The 23,509-nt window shown below is 40.6% G+C and overlaps 1 protein-coding gene across 1 annotated transcript; it reads left to right on the top strand.

Annotated features, from left to right (window-relative positions):
• The first annotated feature begins 36 nt into the window (after positions 1–36).
• On the top strand, positions 37–23,509 carry SPTSSA (serine palmitoyltransferase small subunit A). The gene is made up of 2 exons (XM_059181884.1): positions 37–222; positions 22,362–23,509. The coding sequence occupies exons 1-2, from the start codon at positions 120–122 to the stop codon at positions 22,463–22,465; spliced, it is 207 nt and encodes a 68-aa protein (XP_059037867.1). The 5' UTR covers positions 37–119; the 3' UTR covers positions 22,466–23,509.

Genomic DNA, 23,509 nt, shown 5'->3' with positions numbered 1-23,509 from the left:
GGCCAATAGGCGCACGGTGGCGGGCGGGCGGGCCTCGCGGCCGGGGGCTGGAGGACGCTAACCGGAGGCTGGCGGGCCAGACTGACGCTCGGCCTCAACGAGGGAGGCGTGCGGAGGGCATGGCGCTGGCGCGGGCCTGGAAGCAAATGTCCTGGTTCTACTACCAGTATCTGCTGGTCACGGCGCTCTACATGCTGGAGCCCTGGGAGCGGACTGTGTTTAGTATCCTGCCCAGGCCGCGCGCGCGGGGGCCGGGGTGGGCGAGCGGGCGCCCGGGCCCCATCTTCCCGGGCCCAGGCGCCAGGGTGTGCGGGGTGGAGGCTGGGGGGCGGAGGGCGGAGAGGCGGCCCTGCGGGGACGGCGCGCGCGCGGACTCGCCCCTTCGCTGTGGGCGTGCGGGGCGGAGATCTGGGGCGGGGGGCAGCGCTCCCGAGGTTGGGGAGGATCGGGGCTAGAACTCTTGAGATACGAGGGGCCTGTGGGTGGCTTGAAAGGAGGTGGAAGCGGCTTTACTATTGGAGGAAATCCCCCAGGGCGATGTCTATCCAGGATTGTCCTCGCCTGCACTTCGGCTGCGCCTGCCTTTGGTTTAGTCCCCTGGTCTTGGCGAGGCAGGGACCGTGTAAATGGAGCAAATCGTTCCCGGCTGGGACGCCTTTGACCTTTAACTGTCCCCGAGTTAGCTGACTTTGGTCCTAATGAGAATGCTAACCAGTGTTCACCAGACTCTTAATCATGTGAACTTGTGTTTATGCCACCCCAGTATAGTCTTTGAAAACAGTTTGTTGTACCTTTCTGGTTTTCGAGATGGGGAGTTTAAAGAGCGTGTTTTATTCATTAACTTGCTGTTTTCACAGTCCATAGTAGTCGAGCCAAGAAAGGAATCTGTGGTTAATTGTAGATAGTGTTTGAAACTGTGTTTTCATAGATAGCTGATAGATACTTGTTAATGATACTACTGAAGGTTCACTATGAGCCCAGCAATTGTGCTAAGCTGTTTGCCTATATCTTAACTCATCTAACTTTATAACAACCTCACTTAATACGCAAGATTGTGAAAAAAAGGCTTTCTGAAGTCTGCGATATTTGTATCATTTGTCGGTGTTGACATCCCTTGATACTGTTCTTGCAGAATACATATTAATAATAAGCTATAACTTTCTTCTTCCTTTTTTATTAAATTGGGAGGCCGATATGGAACATTTCACATAACATATCTACTTCATACAGAGTCCCCCATTTTCTTTAAATTGAAGTATAGTTAACACAGTGTTACTTTAGTTTTAGGTATACAACACTGATTTGACAACGCTGTATGTTACACGGCTTCCTTTTCAGTGCGGTTTAGTTCGGAGTAGCTTCAGAACAGCTTTGTAAATGCATTATTGTATTTAGGTGGAGTGACTGAGATGATTTCATTCCAAGCATTAGTAAGTCTGTTTATTCGTATTGAACTAGCATAAGATTGTACTCAAAGATGTCTTTTGTTTCAACACTTTGGAGGAATCTTAAGCTGCTTGCAAGGAAATTTATCATCTTACTTGTTTCCAAAGCTTTCCAGAACTTAAGAACTGTAATTCGTAGTTTGGATTTAAAGTCTCAGTGTAAAGTATGTTCTGATTTCCTGAACCATTTATTTGTTGTTGCAGTTCTATAGGTTAGAGCTCATGAACTTATCTTTCTAAAATGTATACTAAAATATAGAAGCACATGCTTCTTGACTCATTTAAAATCGTCTTTTTTTTTAAGGGGGGGCCGAGGGAGAGAGAATCTTTTTTTTTTTTTTTTTTAAGATTTTATTTATTTCTTAGAGAACACAAAGGGAGAGTGAGAGGGAGAAACAGACTCCCCATTGGTCAGAGATCCTGATGTAGGACTTGATTCCAGTACTCCTAAGATCATGAGCTGAAGAGCAGACACTTAAGCCGGTTGAGCCACCCAGACTCCTGAGAGAGAAAATTTTAAGCAGGCTGCATGCCCAGCTCCGATCCTAAGTAGGGGCTCGTCTGAGGAACCTGAGATCATGACCTGAGCTGAAGTAAGGAGTTGGATGCTTAACTGACTGAGCCACCCAGGTGTGCCATCTTTTTTCCTTTTTATTTATTTATTTATTTTTAAAGATTTTTATTTGTCAGAGCATGAGTGAGCACAAGCAAGAGGAATGACAGGCTTAGGGAGAAGCTGGCTTCCTGCTGAGCAGGGAGCCTGATGTGGGACTCCATAGCAGGACCCTGGGATCATGACCTGAGCTGAAGGCAGATGCTTGACACATTGAGCCACTCAGGTGTCCCTTTTTTTTTCTTTAAAAAAAAAAAAAAGTATGCATTTATTTACTTAAGTAATCTCTACACCTACTGTGGGCTTCAAACTCACAACCAGGTGATCAAGAGCCACATGCTTTCCCAACTGAGCCAGCCAGGTGTCCCTCAGTTAAAAATCATCTTGAAAGTGAATTTAAACAATGTTGCACTAAATTGATACTTTAAAAAATATTTTATTTATTTATTTGACAGATAAGTAGGCAGAGAGGTAGACAGAGAAGGAAGCAGGCTCCCGGCTGAGCAGAGAGCCTGATGCGGCGCTCGATCCCAGGACCCTGGGATCATGACCTGAGCCGAAAGCAGAGGCTTTAACCCACTGAGCCATCCAGGCCCCCCTAAATTGACACTTTTTAAGTCAAAAGTTGAATGTAGAGCCCACTGCTAGAGTTTATTAAATCTTTTACACTGTAAAGCTTTTGTCTGCATGTGGATACATGCTACAGTGTCAGTGGTATTAAGGTTTTTCTGTATTACATAGTAATAGTAACAGCATCCTATAAATAACCTGGATGATGGCTTTTTGGGGGATGGAGGAGTAAATTATGAACTGAAATGTAATGTGTCTATAGATTTTTCCTTTTGAAGCTTTTTTTTTTTTTAAAGATTTTGTTTATTTATTTATTTGACAGAAAGAGATCACAAGCAGGCAGAGAGGCAGGCAGAGAGAGAGGAGGAAGCAGGCTCTCTGCCGAGCAGAGAGCCCGATGTGGGGCCCGATCCCAGGACTCTGGGATCATGACCTGAGCTGAAGGCAGAGGCTTTAACCCACTGAGCCACCCAGGCGCCCCGAAGCTTTTTTTAAAAAAAGATTTTATTTATTTATTTGACAGAGATCACAAGTAGGCAGAGAGGCAGGCAGAGAGAGGGGGAAGCAGGCTCCCTGCTGAGCAGAGAGCCTGATGTGGGGCTGGATCCCAGGACCCTGAGATGATGAGCCAAGAGCAGAGGCTTGACCCACTGAACCACCCAGGTCACCCTGTTTTGAAGCTTTTGACTTCTCATTGGTTTATGTGACCACGTGATTTCAGTTTTTAAGAAACTAGTAAGAACTGCAACCAACTAGCATTGGGTCCTATAGAAGTCTACGGTTTTAAGCCTAGGATTTAAAAAACAACAACAACAAACCAAAACAAAACTTATTTCAAAGCTCACATGATTGAATTAATACAAGGTAGAAATGTAATGCTTTTGACATAAGCCAATCTTAAATTAATATCAGCTGTTTTGTTATTCTAACTCAACGTCTAGAGTTAAAGTCAGGCATTTAATTATTGTATAGTTTGGAACATCGACTTGAGATAAGTCTGCATCCTAGGGTGGAGGAAGGGGCTGAATGAGAAAGTGGATTTCCCCCCCAGTCAGGAGCTTTAATTACTGTGGATTAGTTTGAGTTTCATAAATTTATTAGTAGTTAGTAAGCTTCACATAGAACAATTTTGTGGCTAGTTAAATGGTTTTGGAAAGAGACATTCTTTCTTAAAAATTCCATTGAAAATGGTTGTCCTGCCAGCAACCTAAGATTTCATGTAAGAGAAATTTGTCTGGCGGTCTGAGAAATGGCCTCTGAGTTGCAAGGTCCTAAGAGAGGGGGCACCAGGGTGGCTCGGTTGTTAAGCATCTGCCTTTGGCTCAGGTCATGATCCTGGGGTCCTGGGATCGAGCCCGGGGGTTCTGGGATTGAGCCCTGCATTGGGCTCCCTGCTCAATGGAAAGCCTGCTTCTCCCTCTCCCACTCTTCCTGCTTGCGTTCCTTCTCTTGTTCCTCCCTTTTGTGTCTCTCTGTCAATAAATAAATAAAATCTTGAAAAAAAAATCAAAGGTATTAAGAAAAAGACTCTCAAAAAAGGTAATTGCGTTAGTTTACATGTCGCTGCTATAATTCCTTTAATAAATTGAAGTTGTCCCTGTTTTCAGGAACACTGACTGATACCTCGGTATTAACTACTTCTGCACATTTTCAGACACAGGGGTGTCTGAACATCTGAATTTGCTTCTCTTTCCCAAATCTAAAAGCTAGAAGTTAATTAACAGTTGTTATAAATTGAAAGGTCAATCCCAGTTGAATATGAGGGTTTTTGAAATTTTCTAAGGGAATTGTGAGTCACCAAAAATAATTTTCAATATGTTTTTAAGGAAATGCATCTGTGTCAGGTCAGGCAGACCATAAATGGTTCTTGAAACAGTAAGATTTAAAAATCTGTTTTGTAAATCCTTCCATGCTAGGGCCTATATCCTAAATTTCTCTCTTATCATCTGCTTTCTGTTACTACATTTGAGATGATAAGTTAGCTTTTGCTTTGTCAGCCAGTATTTGAACTTTTACCATGTGTAGACATGGTTTCTACCATGCAGGAAAAGGGGATATGACACCTGATTAAAACAGAAGCTAACAATAAAGTGAATTCAGTAAATGCAGGGTAGTATTACAATGATTACTACAGGAGACCTGTGCAGACCAAAGTCCATTGAGCTTACTCCAGAGTAGAAGGTTTAACATGTTTATGTTTCTAAAGCCCCCTTTCTCTACTGGCAGCCATCCGCGGGGAGGAGAAGACCAGGTTTTGTAACAGAGACAGGTTTTGTAACTAGTGAGACACTCCCTGTAGTGCCTCACTGAATCACATTGTAACCATGCTGTTGAGGAGAGGTGTGGAAAATTTAAAAATACCTTGTTAAAATTATTTGAAGCCTAAATAAAAGTTATTTAGACTTTTTAAAAAAAATTTATTCTGTCGTCACTGAGCTATATTTGCAGTCTTTCTATGGCTTCTTATGTTTCCATGACATTTTATACTTTTATTTTAAGCAAAATGTGGGCAGTTTTTTGGTTTGTGTTAGGAATTAGATTCCCCCGAAAGATAATCTGTTTCTTTGTTTCTTAAAGGAAATAAAAAAATTTATTATTACTATATATATATATATTTTTTTTTTTTTTTTTTTTTTTTAAAGATTTTATTTATTTATTTGATAGAGATTACAAGTAGGCAGAGAGAGAGAGGAGGAAGCAGGCTCCCTGATGGGCAGAGAGCCCAATGTGGGACTCGATCCCAGGACCCTGAGATCATGACCTGAGCCGAAGGCAGCGGCTTAACCCACTGAGCCACCCAGGCGCCCTATATATATATTTTTGAGAGCATGTGCATGCACACACCCACATACACATACACCATTTGGGGACAGGGTAGGGGCAGAGGCTGAGAGAGAGGGAGAATCTCAAACTCATACTGGAACCCCGCATAAGGTTTGATCCTGGACCCCGGGATCATGACCTAAGCTGAAGTCAGACGATTAAGCAACTGAGCTCCCAGGTGCCCCAGGAAAAAAAAATTTTTTTTTAAACCTCAGTGCTGGACACACAGATAGTGCTTGAGGAACATTTGTTTGTATATTGATTTGTCATTTTGAAGGAATTGCAGAAGTATTTGGGAATGGTAGAAGAGACCTGATTTTAAACCACTTTTAGGGTAGCTTTGGAATTTGGCTGTTTCTGATGAACAGAAATCAGTTCTTAGAATTCAGATTTTTAAAAGGAAGAAAATGCTATAGATTGAAAGAACTTCTTTGATTTATTTTAACAGAGATTAACAAAATTTGCATTGTTATGCCTATTCATTTGTACAATATATCTGTTTGCTGAATTCTGCATTTCACAAGTATTAGGTACTTCCTAATCACCAGATACTATTCTAGATAGCGGGGGTATGACTGAACAAAACAGATCACGTTATTTATTCTAGTGTCGCTAGATAAATAGGTAAAAAAATATATATAGACTGTTATTAGATTGTTATAGCTGTTACAGAGAAAAATAAACCAGAAGAGAATAGGAAGGAAGGAAGAGTGAGTGTTTTTCAGTTTTAGCTAGAGTGGTCAGGAAGGGCATTCGGAAAGATTTCAGCAGGGAGAGAATTCCAGGGGAGTGAGCATTCTAGGCTGAAGGGACAGTAAATATGAATGTCCCAAAGCATGTCTGTCCTGTTTCACAGATAGCCCTCTGGCCAGTGTGGGGGAGGGGGGCAGAGTGAAGGAGGGTATCAGGAGAGGAGGTCAGATCCTGTAGGATCTGGATGTAGGACTTTGGATTCAATCTAATATAGGACATTGGATTCAGAGTTTAGGAGGTAGAGGAGGTATTCATACCTTTTGAGTAGAGTCACTCAAATCCAGTAAGAATTCTCTCATTGGTATTTTAATATTTAATAAACTAGGAAAAGAAGCCACAAAAACATACATTTCTCCATGAGACTTGAAGCTCTTTTCATTTTGAATGGAAAAAAAAAATAACATCCTGGAACAGGTTTTTATTTTTATTTTTTCATTTTTAACATACTGAGTTCTATAACAGATTTTCAAGAAGATGGACTTAAAGGATTTCAAGGATGGATGGATTTGAAATCCAAAGATGGATTTCAAGGAAATTAGAGCCAGGCTTTAGGGGAAATTGGGATTTATACACATTCTCAGCTGGATCCACCCTTGGGTCGCTGCAGTAGAGTGAGCTGGGCAGAAAGTGCCTTGGAACACAGGGCCTGGGAGTGCTCAGAGAACTTGCAGGGAGGTATTTGAGTGATTTGTTTTTTTGTTCCCCTAAATGGGAAGAAGGTGTAGACTGGGGTGCAGAGGTGTGCTGGGACGATGAGTACACCAGACTGTTTGGAACAGGGATTCTTTAAGGCAGAAGAGGTGTGAAATAAAGTTGAAAAAGCAGGTTAAGCCATTTATTAATTCACCAGGTACTTCTGTGTGCTTACCTGGTACCAGATGCTGACTTAGTGCATCTGAGGTACCTTGAGATATACTGAGCAGATGAGAAAAAGATCCTTGTCCTTGTGGAATTTTTTTAATTGAATTGTATAATATGCTAGGTGGTAAGCATTAAGGAAAACAGAAAAGTAGGTCAGTGCACATTTCTTACCCCACTGACCTACTTTCTGGTTTCCATAATGCTGTTTTTAAAGAGGCTATTGGGAGAGGCTTCATTGAGAAGGGATATTTGAATAAAACATAAAGGAAGTGATGGGGATTGCAGGGTAGAAATCTGAGGGAAGAGCATAGCTGGTGGAGGGAACAGTCAGTGCAAAGTTCCAAGAGTCCAGAGCCTGGCTGGCATATGTGAAGGCCACCATTGAGACAGATGTGGCTGGAGTTGGGTGAGAGCAGTAGGTGATGAGGTCAGAGTCCATGCAGATCCTGGAGGATTTCTTTTTTTTTTTTTTTTAAGATTTTATTTATTTGAGGGAGGGAAGGTGGGGAGAGCAAGAGTGAGAGAGTGCATGGGCGCGTGGGGGGCAAGGGGCAGAGGGAGAGGGAAGAAGACTCTTCCGCTGAGCTGGGAGTCTGATTTGGGGCTCAGTGCCAGGACCCTGAGATCATGACCTGAGCTGAAGGCAGACGCTTAACTGGCTGAGCCACCCAGGCGCCCCTTGGCTTTTAATCGTAGTTGAAAAGGGTGCCCTCTAAAGGTTTTGAGAAAGGAGTGATCTAATCTGATTGTAAGTTTGAAAGCATGTACTTTGGCTGTAGGGTTTGGGATAGATTAAGGGTGGTGAGAGGAAGCAAGGGTAGAAGTGAAGGTAGGTATTTTGGATTGAGGTGGGCTTTGCATGATAGTGGAAAAAAAAAGAGCATTGCAAAATTCAGTAGCAGCTAAGTTAATCTATTTTCTTAGATTTTTGCCATATCCTCAAGTGCTTATAGCTAGGATTGAGAATTTTTCTTTGCATCTCAATATACTAAAATATTGGGGAGTTTAGAGAATATGAATTCTTAAATTGTAAATAAAAGTAGATTATACATCCTCATGGTTCAAAACTCAAAAGGCACCAAAAAGGTAGATGTTAAAAGTCTTCTTTCCACCCCAGCCACGCCAGACAATCAGTGTGTCCAGTTTCTTGTGTATCTCTCCTGAAATACCTATGAACATCTGGAAAATGCTCTTCATCCATGTTTAATAGTGCCTGGTTTGGTGAAGTCAGAGTTCTTATAAGCCAGTAGAGAGGTGATTGAGGAATATATTTGACCATGCCACTTCTGGGGGTCTTAATAATTGAGTTTCTCTTTCTGAGTATTTCCTACATAAAATATTTTTGTAAATAAACACAACGAACAAAACAAAATTGACTAAGAAAAACCATATATTTTGGCCAGGGACCTTTAGATCACTTTCTTTGTCTTTGGCAGAGCTTCCTCTGAGCTATTGAGTAGAAGAAATTACCATAAAACCCCCAATTCACCAGAGTCTTCTACTAGAACTTTCTTCTTAATCAGTGCCTCTTGAAGAAGATGTTTGTATATACAGAAGATGTTTGTATATACAGAATTCTTGACACTTTATGTTTGTATATACAGAATTCTTGACACTTTAAGAGTTCCAGTAAAAATCAGCATGTGGTTTGATGGAAAATTCTTAAGGTCAGAGAAAATTACTTCTAGAAAAATATTGTTAGCAAATCAGTTTAATGCTTTTTGGTAAGATTTATCAAGGTATTTTCAAACAAAATGTGACTTCAGAATAACACAGAAAGAACCTAACATTGCCTTCAAACTTAAGGAAAAAAAAAAAGAATTTCTTCTCAGTAATCTTCAGTGTTTTCTGTTTTATGCCACTTCCTTTTGAACTTCCTTTTGTAGAAATGAATGCAGTCTCTGTTACAAGGAAAGGCTGAAGGCAGGGGAAGCAGAGGGAAGAGTAAGTGTAACTGGGAAATTAATAACTTGGAAGCCTCCACCTCAGAGTCATTCAGACTTTTTGTTTGTGTAGCCTCTACAAGCACAAAAACCATGCTGCACTGGATATCATCTTGTTCATTTAAATTAACATCAGAAATATTTCATAGTAAACTTAGACAGTTAGAAAGGATTTTATTCCTGGCTTTTCTTATGTGCATTTATTGTATATTTTTGTTAAAACCTTAAACCTCTTTTTTTTTTTTTTCTTGTACAAGTCATAGAAAAGGTTCATCACATAATCTAATTGGCAAAAAGCCAACCCTCATCATGAAGCCAAAGAGGCAAAATCAACCTTAATTTCTTTCAGAAAAAGCTTGGTGCCATTTTTCTGCTCAAAAAATTGTTACCTAAACACTTTAACTCCTGTCTCCTCCTCTTTTTTTGTTTTAAATTTATGACTTGATTTGACAGTCAGTGGTTGGTTCTCATCTGTATTGACTATAGATTTTTCTGAGTGGTGAGAGGTGCATAGACAAACACTGTATTAAGCTTGTTGGTGGATCTTCATCCTCATTATGTTTCCAGGACAACCACACGTGGGTATACTGTGGGACATCTCTCCCTTCCTTGACTCAGACAGTTTTGTGGAGCCTGATGTGGGTGTGCACATCTGGAGTTCTCATCTTCATGGCAAATTTCCAGATTTTTTTTTTTTTTTTGATTGCCTGAAGGGCACGCTTCTCGAAGCCCACTGTCCATGGGTGCACTTGTAACTGTTGACAGTGTGTTCTCTGGTCACAACCTCACTGATGGCAGAGAGGCCCTTCTTCTCGCTGTCCTTTTTTGTAGGAGTCATTCTGTCAGGCCCAGGCTGGAAAGGTGTCTCACTTCTGAATTCAGATTATCAGATGGATAGCTGAGGCTTGTAGCTGTGCCAGGAGTTTGTTGCCTGCATGCAATAAAGTACAACTCAAGTTAGTTATTATTCCTTTGTTTGCTGTCCCAGAAGTTATTTTATACCCCTGGGGAAATGCATGATTGTAAGAGTCAGGAAGTAAAGTGGGAGGAGAAATGAAGTTGTAAGGGCTATGGGAAGGCGAACTAGCAGGTCCTCGTAATTGTTAGATCAGTTTGAGGAGAGAGTACAGTGGCCACTGAAGATCTGTAAACCCTTCCCCTTATCCCATCCGAACTTGCTGGAAAGTCGTCTTCGTCTGTCTGAGGCTTCTGGGCTTTAGCTCAAAGCCAGCTGCTCTAGCCTGTTTTATCCTGCCTCCGTGTTTGGTTGGCTAAGGGAAAATGTTAGAATATCCCTTATCTATACTTCTTAGGATATTCTAATTTCTTCTTCAGTAGCTTTCAGGAAGGGTGGAAGGTGAATAAAACTATAACACAAGAACTGAGTGGTCTGTACCAGCATGGGCAGGGCAAGTCACAGGAGGCTGGCTGTGAGGACAGAACGTACGGAGATATTCTGCAGTGTTTCAGCATGTGGTACCAGTGAGTTGTCAGCAGAGGTGACTGTAGCTCATATATATGTATATATATTTGTTTTTTAAGTAAGCTTGAGACCCAGGGGGCTTGAACTTGTGACTCAGATCAAGTCACATGCTCTACAGACTGAGCCAGCCAGGGGTCCCTTTTCACTATGTCACATTCTTAAAGACTTCGTGACCCACCTCACCCCCTAGGCTTTGAGTGTTGTAACTTTCGTGGTACATAGGAACAAAAATAGATACATTCGCTTAAAAAAAAAAAAACCCAAAAAACAAAAAAACCAAACCAAACTCCCACGTTTGGATTCAATAATTAAAACTATATGTTCTGGAAGATCTACTTAATAGAGCATATATTCTTTTCATAAATTGGAATGCTTAAAAAATAATAGTTGTGAAATGATAGAAAGATATTATTTATGATCATAGCTATGAAGCGTAGAATTACTACTAAAACAAGACTTTTGGCCATCATGTGTTCCTGAAAAATCCCCAAATAATAGGTTTTATGGGAAAAGAGCACTAGGGCAGACTCCTCAAAGTCAAGGCAACTTAGTCATCAAGCACTAACTGAAATAATAACTGGCATCTTGGGGGATAACCTGGATAGCCCAGGCAGGCCGGCTGGAGGGTGCCTCAAGGGACAGGATTGACTGGAAAGGCTTCTGGAGTGCTGATGGGGTAGTCTGCCCCTGAGGAGGTCAGGAGGTCTTGTGGCCTGCCCTTGCTGAGAGCTGTGTTGGACCGGAGGTGTGCCTTTCTGGAGAGGGAGACTGGAGGCAGATGCTGACTTTTAATTTTCTTTCTTTCTTTTTTTAAGATTTTATTTATTTATTTGACAGAGGTCACAAGTAGGCAGAGAGGCAGGCAGAGAGAGGGGCAGGGGAAGCAGGCTCCCTACTGAGCAGAGGGCCCAACACGGGGCTCAAATACAGGACCCTGAGATCAAGACCTGAGCCGAAGGCAGAGACTTAACACATTGAGCCACCCAAGATAGATCTCAAAGAATTCCTGCCTGTGCAGCAACTGAACTAAAGGATGTTTCCTGAAGAAGGTTCTAATTTTTCTTCCCCTAATTTATGAAAAGTCCCATGGGAAACAGTGCAGCTCCTGTGCTCTACTGGTCAGGTGTGAGCTAGCCGGTGTTCCAAAATGTATTAACAGCCGAACAGATTATATTTCAGAACTCACTGGGATTTTTTTTTTTCCCCCTTGACCTTGGGACTTCAAATCTGCATGAAATTAACAGATGCTTTATTTATAAAGGTATACAGTAATATGTAGCCTTAATGTCTCCGGGCTCAGAGCTGCAAACCATTTCCAGGACTGGTTCAGAATTGAACATGATCATGACTGGTTTCAGCAGCATGCTTTTTTTGTTTGTTTAGTTTTTAAAGAGTTCGTTATCAAGTTTTAGTTTGTAAAATGAGTTTCTATACTTTGGTATAATCCACGCATGACAGAAAGGTCAGGGAATGTATTTTACTTGCTAAATACTAACTTCTGATGCTCGTGTGATGTCCTTTAATATAACCCACGGATATCAAGTTGGCTAACATACACAGACTGTAACAGTATCAGTATCTTCCACTTGCTTTCATTTTAAGACAATTAGAAAAGTATCATGAGATAGTTGATATTTTGGTAACAATACAGTTTCTTAACACTTCTCTTGGTGATGATCTCCAGTTTTTTTTTTAATAAATTTTAAATTTTGATTCGAGTATAGTTAACATACAGAGTTAGTTTCAGGTATATGATATAGTGATTCAATAATTCTGTATAAATCATGATAAATGTACTCTTTTTTTTATTTTTAAAGATTTTGTTTATTTATTGAGAGAGAGAGTAGCAGGTTAGGGAGAGGGAGAGAGAATCCCAGATTCTGCTCCGAGTGTGGAGCCTGACTTGGGGGCTTGATCTCATGACCCTGAGGCCCTGACCCAAGCTGAAACCAAACTGGCCAACTGACTGAGCTACCCAGGTGCCCTGATAAATGTACTTTTTTTTTTTTTTTAAAGATTTTATTTATTTATTTGACAGAGATCACAAGTAGGAAGAGAGGCAGGCAGAGAGAGAGAGAGGAGGAAGCAGTCTCATTGCTGAGCAGAGAGCCCGATACGGGGCTCGATCCCAGGACCCTGAGATCATGACCTGAGCCGAAGGCAGAGGCTTTAACCCACTGAGCCACCCAGGCGCCCCTAAATGTACTCTTTAATCCCCTCACCTGTTTTACCCATCTCCCCAATCCACCTCCCCTCTGGTAACCATCAGTTTGCTCTCCATAGTTAAGAGTTTGTTTCTTGGTTTGTTTCTCTATCCTTTTTTGTTTCTCTCCTTTGCTCATTTGGTTTCTTAAATTCCACATGAGTGAAATCATATAGTATTTCTTTATCTGATTGGCTTATTTCACTTATCGTTATGCTCTCTAGGTCTGTCTGTGTTGGACAGATTTCATTCTTTTTTAATGGCTGGATAATATTCCAGTGTGTGTGTGTGTGTGTGTGTGTATGTATGTGTACACACACACACCCACGTTGTCTTTATCTGTTCATCTGTTGATGGACACTAGGGCTTCTTCCATAATTTGGCCATTGTAAATAATGCTGTAGTAAGTATAGGGGTGCATGTATCCCTTTGAATTAGTGTTTTTGTATTTTTTGGGTAAATTTCCAATAGTGCCATTACTGTATCATAGGGTAGTTCCATTTTTAACTTTTTGAGGAATCTGCATACTGTCTTCCACAGTGGCTTTACCAGTTTGCATTCCCACCAATACTGCACAAGGATTCCTGTTATCTCCATATTGTAGTCAATACTTGTTTCTGATGTTAGCCATTCTGACAGGTGTGAGGTGATATCTCATTATAATTTGATATGCATTTCCCTGATGATGAGTGATGCTGAACATCTCCTTATGTGTCTGTTGGCCAGCTGTGTGTCTTCTTTGGAGAAATATCTGTTCATGTCTTCTAACCATTTTAAAATTGGGTTATTTGTTTTTGGGGTGTTGAACTGTATAAGATGATCCCCAGGTTTTTGAGGTCAAGGGAGAAAAAACCCATAGTAATCAGGAATATTTCCTTTTTAGAGCCTTATTCAGTAGTTGACAATTGTTTTCACTTAGGGTTTTTATTGCTTTTCTCTAAACATTTTATAAAATGATTTTTCTTTTTTTATTAAGATGGTTCCTTAAAATAAATTAGATTTGTCAGAACTTTGGAATATTTCAGGGTAAAAGTAGCATTCAGAATTGACTTTATAAAAGCAAGTTGACTAAAAGAAGACTGGATTGTCTTAAGTGACATTTTAGCTTTGTTTTTTGAGTGAATAGCGCAATCAGAGACTTAAAGCTTTGAAATTACTTAGACTAGTGAAGAGGTGTAAGTCACACCTGCTGGAACAAAGGTCTTTGGATTTTTCCCAATGAGAAACTACTTTGCTTTCTCTAAAATCCTGTGAATAGGTTACTAAGGTAGGCGGTGATAGTGCATTACTGGTTGGGACAGAAAGTGTTAGTTACTGTCATCTTGCTTCTGACATATTGTACTTAATCTTTAAAGCATTTCCTCTCTTTGTTATCAGGATTTTTTTTTTTTTTTTCAAGTTGCTGGGAAAAGGGATGGCCCTTGTATGGGCAAAAGAAATCGTTATTTTTTCCTATCAGAGTCTGGAAACTTACCAGCTCATGATTAGTTGGGGATCCCTGTTAAAGAAACAGCAAACAAAATACAGATATATGGTTTCACATATGCTTCTAAATTCATTTGCTTTTAGGGGCACCTGGGTGGCTCAGTGGGTTAAAGCCCCTGCATTTGGCTCAGGTCATGATCCTGGGGTCCTGGGATCGAGCCCTGCATCAGGCACTCTGCTCAGCAGGGAACCTGCTTCCCCCCCACCCCTGCCTGCCTCTCTGCCTACCTGTGATCTCTGTCAAATAAATAAATAAAATCTTAAAAAAAAAAAAAACCTTTAAATTCATTTGTTTTTAAATCCATGGAACCTGTAAAATATTTATGTTATATCCAGGTTCAAAGTAACATCTGATTGTTCATTCAGTCCTTGAACAAACATTTATCTTCAGTGCCTGCACATATCCTGGCACATTGTCTGCTTAGTTCTTAAATGATTTATGAGGTACCTGCTTTATCTAGCTGCCTCCTGCCGCTGGAAGCGGAGTAGTCGAGCCAAGGTGCTCACTCCTAAGTACTCCTAAGTACTTAGAATTCAGTGGTAGAGACTGTTATAAGCATACACACACAAAATTTTTTTTTCCGTCTTTAAGGTTTTGTTTTGTTTTTATTATACTCTTGATTTCACTAACTTTATTCTATACTTCTCAAATCATGTAGCCCCCTCTAGAATGCCGTCCTGGTTAATTTGTGCACAGCTGCTGATGTATGTATTACTTGCAGACAACCATAAGAGTTTGGTAGATAGATTACGCTATCATTTTGTGTATTACCTTCCAGCATATGTGTGTTATGAAACATTGATTGTTTACATTTTCTCTGTGTGAGAAACAGAAGATTACATTAAGGGTGATTGCAAGGTGGTGCCTAAGTTCCCTCTCGATGTGGGTGGGATCTGAAAATAAGGTAGGAAGTAGCCTCATCTATGGAGAAGAAACTTGGTTCCAGGGGGATCATGATGTCCCAGAATTGTACTGTAAATTAATAACAAATCAGTCATAGGGTGACGTTGGGCGATTCCCAAACATTGTCTAAGTCATGATGTTAAATGCCTGAGCACTAGAACAATAGTTGTAATAAGGATTATATTGTCTTTTTTGCCAAATGGATTTGATTCATAATTCTCACATTGGCCCTGAAAGGGAGGTGATGTGTTTCCTTATTCTATAGACACGGAGACTGGTGATCAGAGAGTTTTTGACACAGTTAGGGACTGGTAGAGTCACAGCTCAAACCTAGGTTTCCTCCAGGGCCGGGGTGTTTCCAGTACCCATTTCTTGCATTTCACAGTATGTGAAGGATACTTTAAACTGTGAGAGGTGTGTTAAAGAATGCAGTGATTTGAGAAATCCATTCAAGTACCAGATAAAATTATAGGTAGTCTGTGCTCTAAGTGGTGTATGGTTAGCTCTGTTTGTGAGAACACTTCTCAGTATGAACCTTGCAAACATCACAATAAAACCGGTGCCTATGAGTGTCAATAAAACTACCATTTTAAGTGGTGTCAAGCATAATATTAAGGAATATTCAACTGAGTTACATGGGAACTATTTAAACTACATTGCTTAAATTGCATTTGTAGGAAGCTACTTATAAAAGGTGCCTTCTTTTTGCATTTTTGGGAACGGTGGTTATTGAGGCTGGTAGAAGTTCCTCATGGTCCCATTATCTACTTACTCCGTGTGAGTGTCATTGTATGGTTAAGTTGGTTTTAAATATTATGTTTCAGAGCTTTAAGATAATTTTTGGGAATAATTTTGACATTTAATTGTACAGAAAATGTACATTTAGAGGCCTACTTAATTATTGTGATTCTGGAAATAATTAGAAATGGGATCAGAATATATAGAAACCTTTTTTTTTTTTTTTGGAGAGACATGGGATAAAGTTTAATAAGTGACTATGGATAGAGGGTTAGGTTAAATTTTGTTATTAAATACTTTTTTTGAGCAGCTTATAAATTGGGATTTTTTGCATCTAGGTTCAAGTGACTTTCAGTAGTTTTCTGTTTATCTGGCCAGAATCAAGAATTGTTTATTCTGTTTTTGAGAGCTGAGGCTTTCTGTTTATTTCCTAGTAACAAATTAGACCCAATGATGTCTAGCTCAGATTTTTTTTTTAAAGATTTTATTTATTTATTTGACAGAGATCACAAGTGGGCAGAGAGGCAGGCAGAGAGAGAGGAAGGGAAGCAGGCCCCCTGCTGAGCAGAGAGCCCGATATGGGGCTCTATCCCAGAACCCTGGGATCATGACCTGAGGCGAAGGCAGAGGCTTAACCCACGGAGCCACCCAGGCGCCCCCTAGCTCAGATTTTTTAAAGGGGGAGGATCCTTCACACGAAACAGTTTTTAGTCTAATACTGTATGTAGTTTCATTGTCCTTTACAGTTCTTACTAAAAAAAAAAAGGTTACTGACTATTCAGGCATACAGAACCTCCATAAAGATAATATAGTGAGTGTGCATATGCTACCAACTGGTGAAAAAAAACATTACTCATACTGTGAAGCTTCATTTATGCCCCTTCTCAGTCACTTCTCCTTTCTTCCTCTCCCCATTTCACCTCACCAAGTAACCATCCTGAATTTAGCATATATAATTATCATTTATTTCCTACTGCTTTTATTCCACATATACATGCATCACAGCATAAGGCTATATAAAGACATGAACTCTAGCACCTTGTGATTTTTTTTTTAATAAAGATTTTATTTATTTATCTGAAGGAGCACAAGCAGGGGAAGGGGCAGTGGGAGAGGGAGAAAGAAGCAGGCTCCTTGCTGAGTGAGGAGATTGATTCAGGGCTCCATCCCAGGACCCCAAGATCATGACCTGAGTGGAAGGCAGACACTTAACTGACTGAGCCTCTCAAGTGCCCCTCTAGTAACTTAGGTTTTAATCAGGCAGATGACCTTTTCAAGTTTGGTAAATTGTTGTTTCACTTGCAAAACATAATTTGATATGCATACAGGAGGGATTTAAAATTTTGGGGGTTCCTGGGTAGCTCAGTTGGTTAAGTGTCTGCCTCTGGCTCAGGTCCTGATCCCAGGGTGTTGGGATCAAGCCCCATAATGGGCTTTCTGCTCAGTGGGGAGCCTGCTTCTCCCTCTCTCTCTGCCTGCCGCTCTACCTGCTTGTGCTTTCTGTGTCAAATAAATAAATAAAATCTTAAAAAATAAAAAATAAAATTTTGACACTTTAGTGTTCACAAAATAGTAAGTTTCAGATTCTTGTCTTACAGTAAGGTAACCTGTTAAGGTAATTTATACATGTTTCCTAACTGATATATTCTCCATACTAAATTAAAGAATTAGAGTGCCAGAAAGAGTATATAATGCAATCATTCAAATGGCTGTTTTTACTAATCACTTCCTAGTTGAGTTGAATTTGAGCCATTGATCTGAAGATCTTACCATTTCATTTACTTGGTGTGTACATTTTACTTATTTATTTATTTGGTAGCGGGTCGAGGGGCAAAGGGAGAGGGAGAGAGAGAATCTCCAGCAGACTCCCCACTGAGTACAGAGTCAGACTCCCGCAATTTCTGTGGTCACTATAAAGGTTTTCATCCTGGTAATGTGTGTGAAATGTGTAGAAATTGACACAGTGAATCTAGAATTAAATAATGTTTCTTGAGAAATTTCATTATTCATCAAATATTTATTAAGCGTGTGTTATGTTAGATGTTGGAGATACAAAAAAGAAAGACATTGTTCCTATGCTCAAGAAGTTGATAATCTGGATGAGATAAATACATAAAAAAGTGGGTAATATCAAGTAATAAGGGCCAAGTTATGTGACTGAAGAGCTTTATGAGCAGTAGGGTCAAGAGGTTAGGGTGTAAGAATGGGAAAAATAGGAAAGTTAGGGAAGGCCTCGTTTGAGAGAGGATAACTAACCGAGCTCTGAGAATGATTGGGTTTTATTCGAAGGAATAGGATTTTTCACATACAGGAAGGTATTAAGCATAGTGGTTGAGAACACAGATTTTTGGTTTGACGGATTTGGTTGGGAATTTGCTCTATTGCTAACTCTGATTTCAAGATTCGGGATTACTTAAACTTGTTGAAGGGTTAAGGCAGTGCTGGGCACACACTGGACGCTCACAAAATGAAAGCTGCATATACCGCTCTTATTCTTACTCCTAATTATTAAACCACAAGCCAAAGCAGAACAGTATGAAAATATAAAGCACTGTTTTCTGAGACATCCTATGGCTGTGAGTAGGCTGTGTCTGTCGGGAATTATTTGAGTGTTGAAAGTTACAAGGGGAAACGAGTGTAGTAGGTGATGCACTCGGTCTACTCCTCGATGCCCTCCACTAGCCGATGTATTTCTCCCCCGTCCTCTGCTCATCCCTTCTAGCTGCCCCCTTCCTCAGAGTCCTGGCCTTGGCCCAAGGCAGCTGTCTTACCCAGGTGCGGGTTTCTCACTCAGTTCTGCAGCCAGTGATTGACAGCTGAAGGGTTGCCTCAGACCAAAACCAGCACGTGGTATAATTGGTGCTCCAGAGCATCCTGTGGGAGCTGAGCCCCTGAACCGACTTACCTTTTTCTCCCCACTTAGTTCTGCTCTGCTTACCCGCCCCTTCTGCTAAAACTCTTGTACAAGAATCCCTGTCCTTATTTATCTCTTAGTTTCTGTCGACTTCTGTGGACTCCAACCTGAGGTACTTCGGACTAGATTGGGAAAGTCCTTGGATGTTTGGCTTAGAATTCCAAGTGCTGTCCTTTTGCATTGGGATACCTAATGTATTTTATTTATTTATTTATTTTTAAAGAGTTATTTATTTGACGGAGAGAGAGAGAGATCACAAGTAGGCAGAGAAGCAGGCAGAGAGAGAGGGGGAAGCAGGCTCCCTGCTGAGCAGAGAGCCCCATGCAGGGCTGGATCCCAGGACCCTGAGATCATGACCTGAGCTGAAGGCAGAGGCTTAAGCCATTGAGCCACCCAAGTGCCATGTATTTTAAAAGGATCACTTGAGTAAAGAGTGGCGTGGAGTGGAAAGTGAGTAGAGGCCTAAGATAGGAGCTTTGACATAACTAAGGAGTGATAAATACCTCACTCATTTATCATTGATTAGGGTAGGGGAACAGGAGATAGAAAAGTTGTTTGTAGGGACTGGGAAGAACTGAGAAGTCTTAGATAATTTGAATCTACGGAGGAGGAATCAGAGAAGTTTCTAGATTGAGTGACTAGGCAAATAGTTCATCAGGAGTTCTATCAACTATTTCAAATAGTTAAAAAATAAGACTCCTAGGAAGAGGTAGTTTTGGAAAGAGTTAATGAGTTCAGTTTTGACTCTGTGGAATGTCATAGGTCATAGGTGAAAATGTTCAGGAAGTTGTAGTACAGAAGGTGGGTTCAGGTCAACAACATTAGGGTCAAACAGGAATTAGTTTGTGGGACCCAAGACAAAACATTGGGGATTCCATTTTGTCATTTATAATGTTTTCAGCTACAAGCATAAAATTTAAAACTGATTTAAGAGTAAAGGGGGTTATTGGCTTCAGTATCTGAAAACTCAGTGGTGGGTAGGTTTCAGGTGTTCAGGTGAAGTTTCTGGCTCCATTTTCTATGATTACTTTTGTTCTACCACCTCCATGTGTCAGTTTTGTTCTTTTTGTTTTGTTGATTTTATTTATTTGTCAGCAGAAGCACAGAGAGTTCCAGGCAGAATAGGCAGAGCAGGCAGAGAGAGAAGCTGGCTCCTCTCTGAGCAGGGAGCCCAGTATGAGACTTGATCCCAGGACCCTGGGAACATGACCTGAGCCATAGGCAGATGCTTAACTGATGGAGCCACCCAGGCATCCCAAAATTTTGTTGTTTTTCAAGGGAGGCAAAGTGACTCTGGTGATTCCAGGATTTCATTAGCAAACTACATATTCAGAAGGAGAGAGAGAATCTGTGTTCCTTAATTCCTGGTAGAAGTACTAACCTTGGAGCTGGTTGATCAGTTTCGAGGAGGTGGGCATTGTTACAAAGAGAAGGGTTTTCTGATTGGTCACAAATCAGCAGGCTGGAGCTGGGAGAGCTTAGGCCCATCTGAAGAGCAAGACTGTCACACTAGGTGTGTATGGGGGGTGGAGTGGATGTTTGGGCAAAAGGAAGAATTCATTCTGATTATTTTATGTATGAGGAACAGGTAGGGAAAAGAGGCAGTGACACAGGAGAATGGTGAGAGAGATGGGTGGAGAGTCCTAGAGAGGAAGGACGAAAACTGTCAATTCAGAAAGCCATTGGATTTGATGGGTGGCCGCTGGTGACCTGAGAACAGTGTCTCTAGCCGGCAGGGGTAGAATTTTTTTATTTATTTATTTTAAAGATTTTATTTATTTGTTTGACAGAGATCACAAGTAGGCTGAGAGGCAGGCAGAGAGAGAGAGAGAGGAGGAAGCAGGCTCCCTGCTGAGTAGAGAGCCCAATGCGGGGCTCCATCCCAGGACCCTGGGATCATGACCTGAGCCGAAAGGCAGAGGCTTAACCCACTGAGCCACCCAGGCGCCCCCAGGGGTAGAATTTAGATGTTTGTGTAATGGGCAATGATGTGAAAGCAGAATGGTGTGTGTGTGTGTGTGTGTGTGTGTGTTTGTGTGTGTTTAAAGAAATTAAGGAGTAAATAGAAAGTGGTAGTTTTAGAAAGAACTGGATTAAGGGAGGCTAAAAAGTAAATTTAGAAAATGATTATGGGAGACTTTCATCCTTGTTTGGGGGTTGGAGTCAGGTGGCTTCAGTTTGTGCTCTGGTGCTAAAGATAACCCCTTGTAGGGCCCTGGACGAGTCACTCTGTTTTGTTAGGCTCTGATGAGTAATTGTCATGGCCGACATTTCACAGGAAAGCTATTAGGGTCAAGCGAGATAATACATAAAAGAAGTTTGTCAACTGAACTGTTATACAAATAATAGTTGGTAGTAAGCACGTTGTTTATTTAAGCCCTATCTTTTGGTGAAGGAGTGTCATGCGGTGTGGAACTACTAGTATGTAGAGTTGAAAGGTCTGAAAGACAGGAGCGGGGGGATGGGGAGAGAGAGAGAGAATGTGAAGGAATGGATCAGTAGAACGTGGTCCCAGTCCCCTTGAACATGGCTACCTGCCAGCAAAGCAGAAGGCCCTTAGAGTTTACATGATTTTTGTTAGCAGTATTTTGTGTGGCCCAAGAAGAGGACTCCTTGCTGATTTGCATGTATGCCATTTCCGTTCCTCTGGAACTGGGAGAAAGGAACCCAGTACAGATGTTTATTGTTGGGTGCCTGGGTGGCTCAGTTGTTAAGCGTCTGCCTTCAGCTTAGGTCATGATCCCAGGGTCCTGGGGTCGGTCCCTGTGTGGGCTTCCTGCTCAGTGGGAAGCCTGCTTCTCCCTCTCCTACTCCCCCTGCTACATCCCCTCTCTCTCTGTCAAATAAATGAAAAAATCTTTTTAAAAAAATGTTTATTGTTTGGGTGGTCAGGATGACTTTTATTTGATGTTGCAAAGTTTGTGATAATAATTATAAATGTTTAATACTAGAGGTGCTGTGAATTTATGTGTCATTAGGTACATGACTGATCTTGGCTTAGACTCTAAAAGCCAGGGCATTTAGCCAAATAGTCTAAATTTAAAAATTAAATTAGGGGGCGCCTGGGTGGCTCAGTGGGTTAAGCCGCTGCCTTCAGCTCAGGTCATGATGTCGGGGTCCTGGGATCAAGTCCTGCATCAGGTTTTCTGCTCAGCAGGGAGCCCTCTCTCTCTCTCTCTCTTGCCTGTCAAATAAATGAATAAATACAATCTTAAAAAAAAATTAAATTTGGATCATACATTCTTTTTTTTTTCATACATTATTGTTGAAGTTGGTAGACCTTTTGAAATCATTAAATATAATTTTATTCTTACATATTTCTGTTTCTTAGGTTGAACAGTGTCACTTTCTGTGCTTCGTTTTAAGCTGTCTGTGTCTCAAAGTGTAACAGGGAGAGCAGCAAACAGGTACCTGTCCTGGAAGGTGGTCTTGAAGGTGAAGTGAGCTACAGAACTTAGAATGGTGCCAGGCATAGTGAATGTTAGTGGCCGTAATGATTAGTTCTTGACATGTATTAGAAAGCATTAAGCGAACTGGTACTCCAGCATAAAACAGTTGGAAAGATCGGGGCATTTCCTTTGGAATCAATGGAGAAAAGGTAAGTTGTTTCCTTAACTACAATTCAGATTCCATGCTGGTTTCCATCGTGGGGATGGCCCTGTACACCGGCTACGTCTTCATGCCTCAGCACATCATGGCGATACTGCACTACTTTGAACTTGTACAGTGACCAAGACGTGACCCAAGTTGAGTGGCTCTTTGGGGAAGGACCATCCTCTGAAGTTGGAATGAAACCTCATCAGATGTCATAAGAAACTACTAGATGTCAACACAACCAACCCTATGAATATAAAGACTAAAATTCATGAGTAGAACAGGAAAATGATCCTGACTCATGTGTTGTGTTCCTTATTTTTAATTTTAAAAGAGGCTCTTGTATAGTAGTTTTTGTCTATTTTAACATTGTAGTCATTTGTACTTTGATATCAGTATTTTCTTAACCTTTGTGACTGTTTCAATATTACCCCGTGAAAGCTTTTCTTAATGTAACTTTGAGTACATTTTAATTGCCTTCTATTTCTAAAACCCAAAGTCATTAGCTGGGCTGTACTGTTCTCGCTCTCGTATGGCACATACATCTGCCTGGATATATTTCTACTCTGGACCAAAGTTTTGTAAGAAACAATACAAGATCCGGGGCAGGGGGATGGGGAGGGAGGATATTTTATCGAGAACTATTTGCAAAAGACTTACCTGTAAGTTTGAACTCAGGAGTATGGTTTTAGCTATCTAGACTCTACTCTTAACAGCTTTTGCTTTAAAATTACTCAAGTATTTCTTAACAATGAAAAAGAAAGATCTTGCTAAAGTTAAAATAAGGAACATTTCACCTTTTAAATATTCAATTCTTATGCGGACTCCTTTCCAGAAAACTTTGGTGATGATTCTTAATGACAAAAGGTGGTTAAATAGCATTATTATGTAATGCTTATATACCATAGAGTTTTTAGGAGAAAGTAAATCAGTTGCCTCTGAGGGTTATTGTAAACAATGTACTTCCTTAAATTTAGTTTCCTGATTGTAATGGGTGCTGCAGATGCATTTGCACATTGCAATAAGATGAGATGAATTGTTAAAAACTATAGCAAAAAGAAATGTAAACTTGGTTAAAATCCTTTCACTCTTTGTATTTTTTTTAAAGATTTTTATTCCTTAAATGTAAAATGACTACCTGATTTTTTGATGTAAACTCATTAAATTCAAAGAAAAATCA

Source organism: Mustela lutreola, chromosome 7 (assembly GCF_030435805.1).
Source record: "Mustela lutreola isolate mMusLut2 chromosome 7, mMusLut2.pri, whole genome shotgun sequence".
Classification (NCBI taxonomy): Eukaryota; Metazoa; Chordata; class Mammalia; order Carnivora; family Mustelidae; genus Mustela; species Mustela lutreola.
This window is presented reverse-complemented; position numbering and strand designations above follow the sequence as displayed.

What these genes read in the sequence shown, in the direction of transcription:
- SPTSSA (XM_059181884.1), top strand. Translation starts at nt 120, where the DNA reads ATGGCGCTGGCGCGGGCCTGGAAGCAAATGTCCTGGTTCTACTACCAG. An exon ending in CTGGGAGCGGACTGTGTTTA is followed by an intron (nt 223 to 22,361) that starts GTATCCTGCCCA and finishes ACTACAATTCAG; the next exon opens with ATTCCATGCTGGTTTCCATC.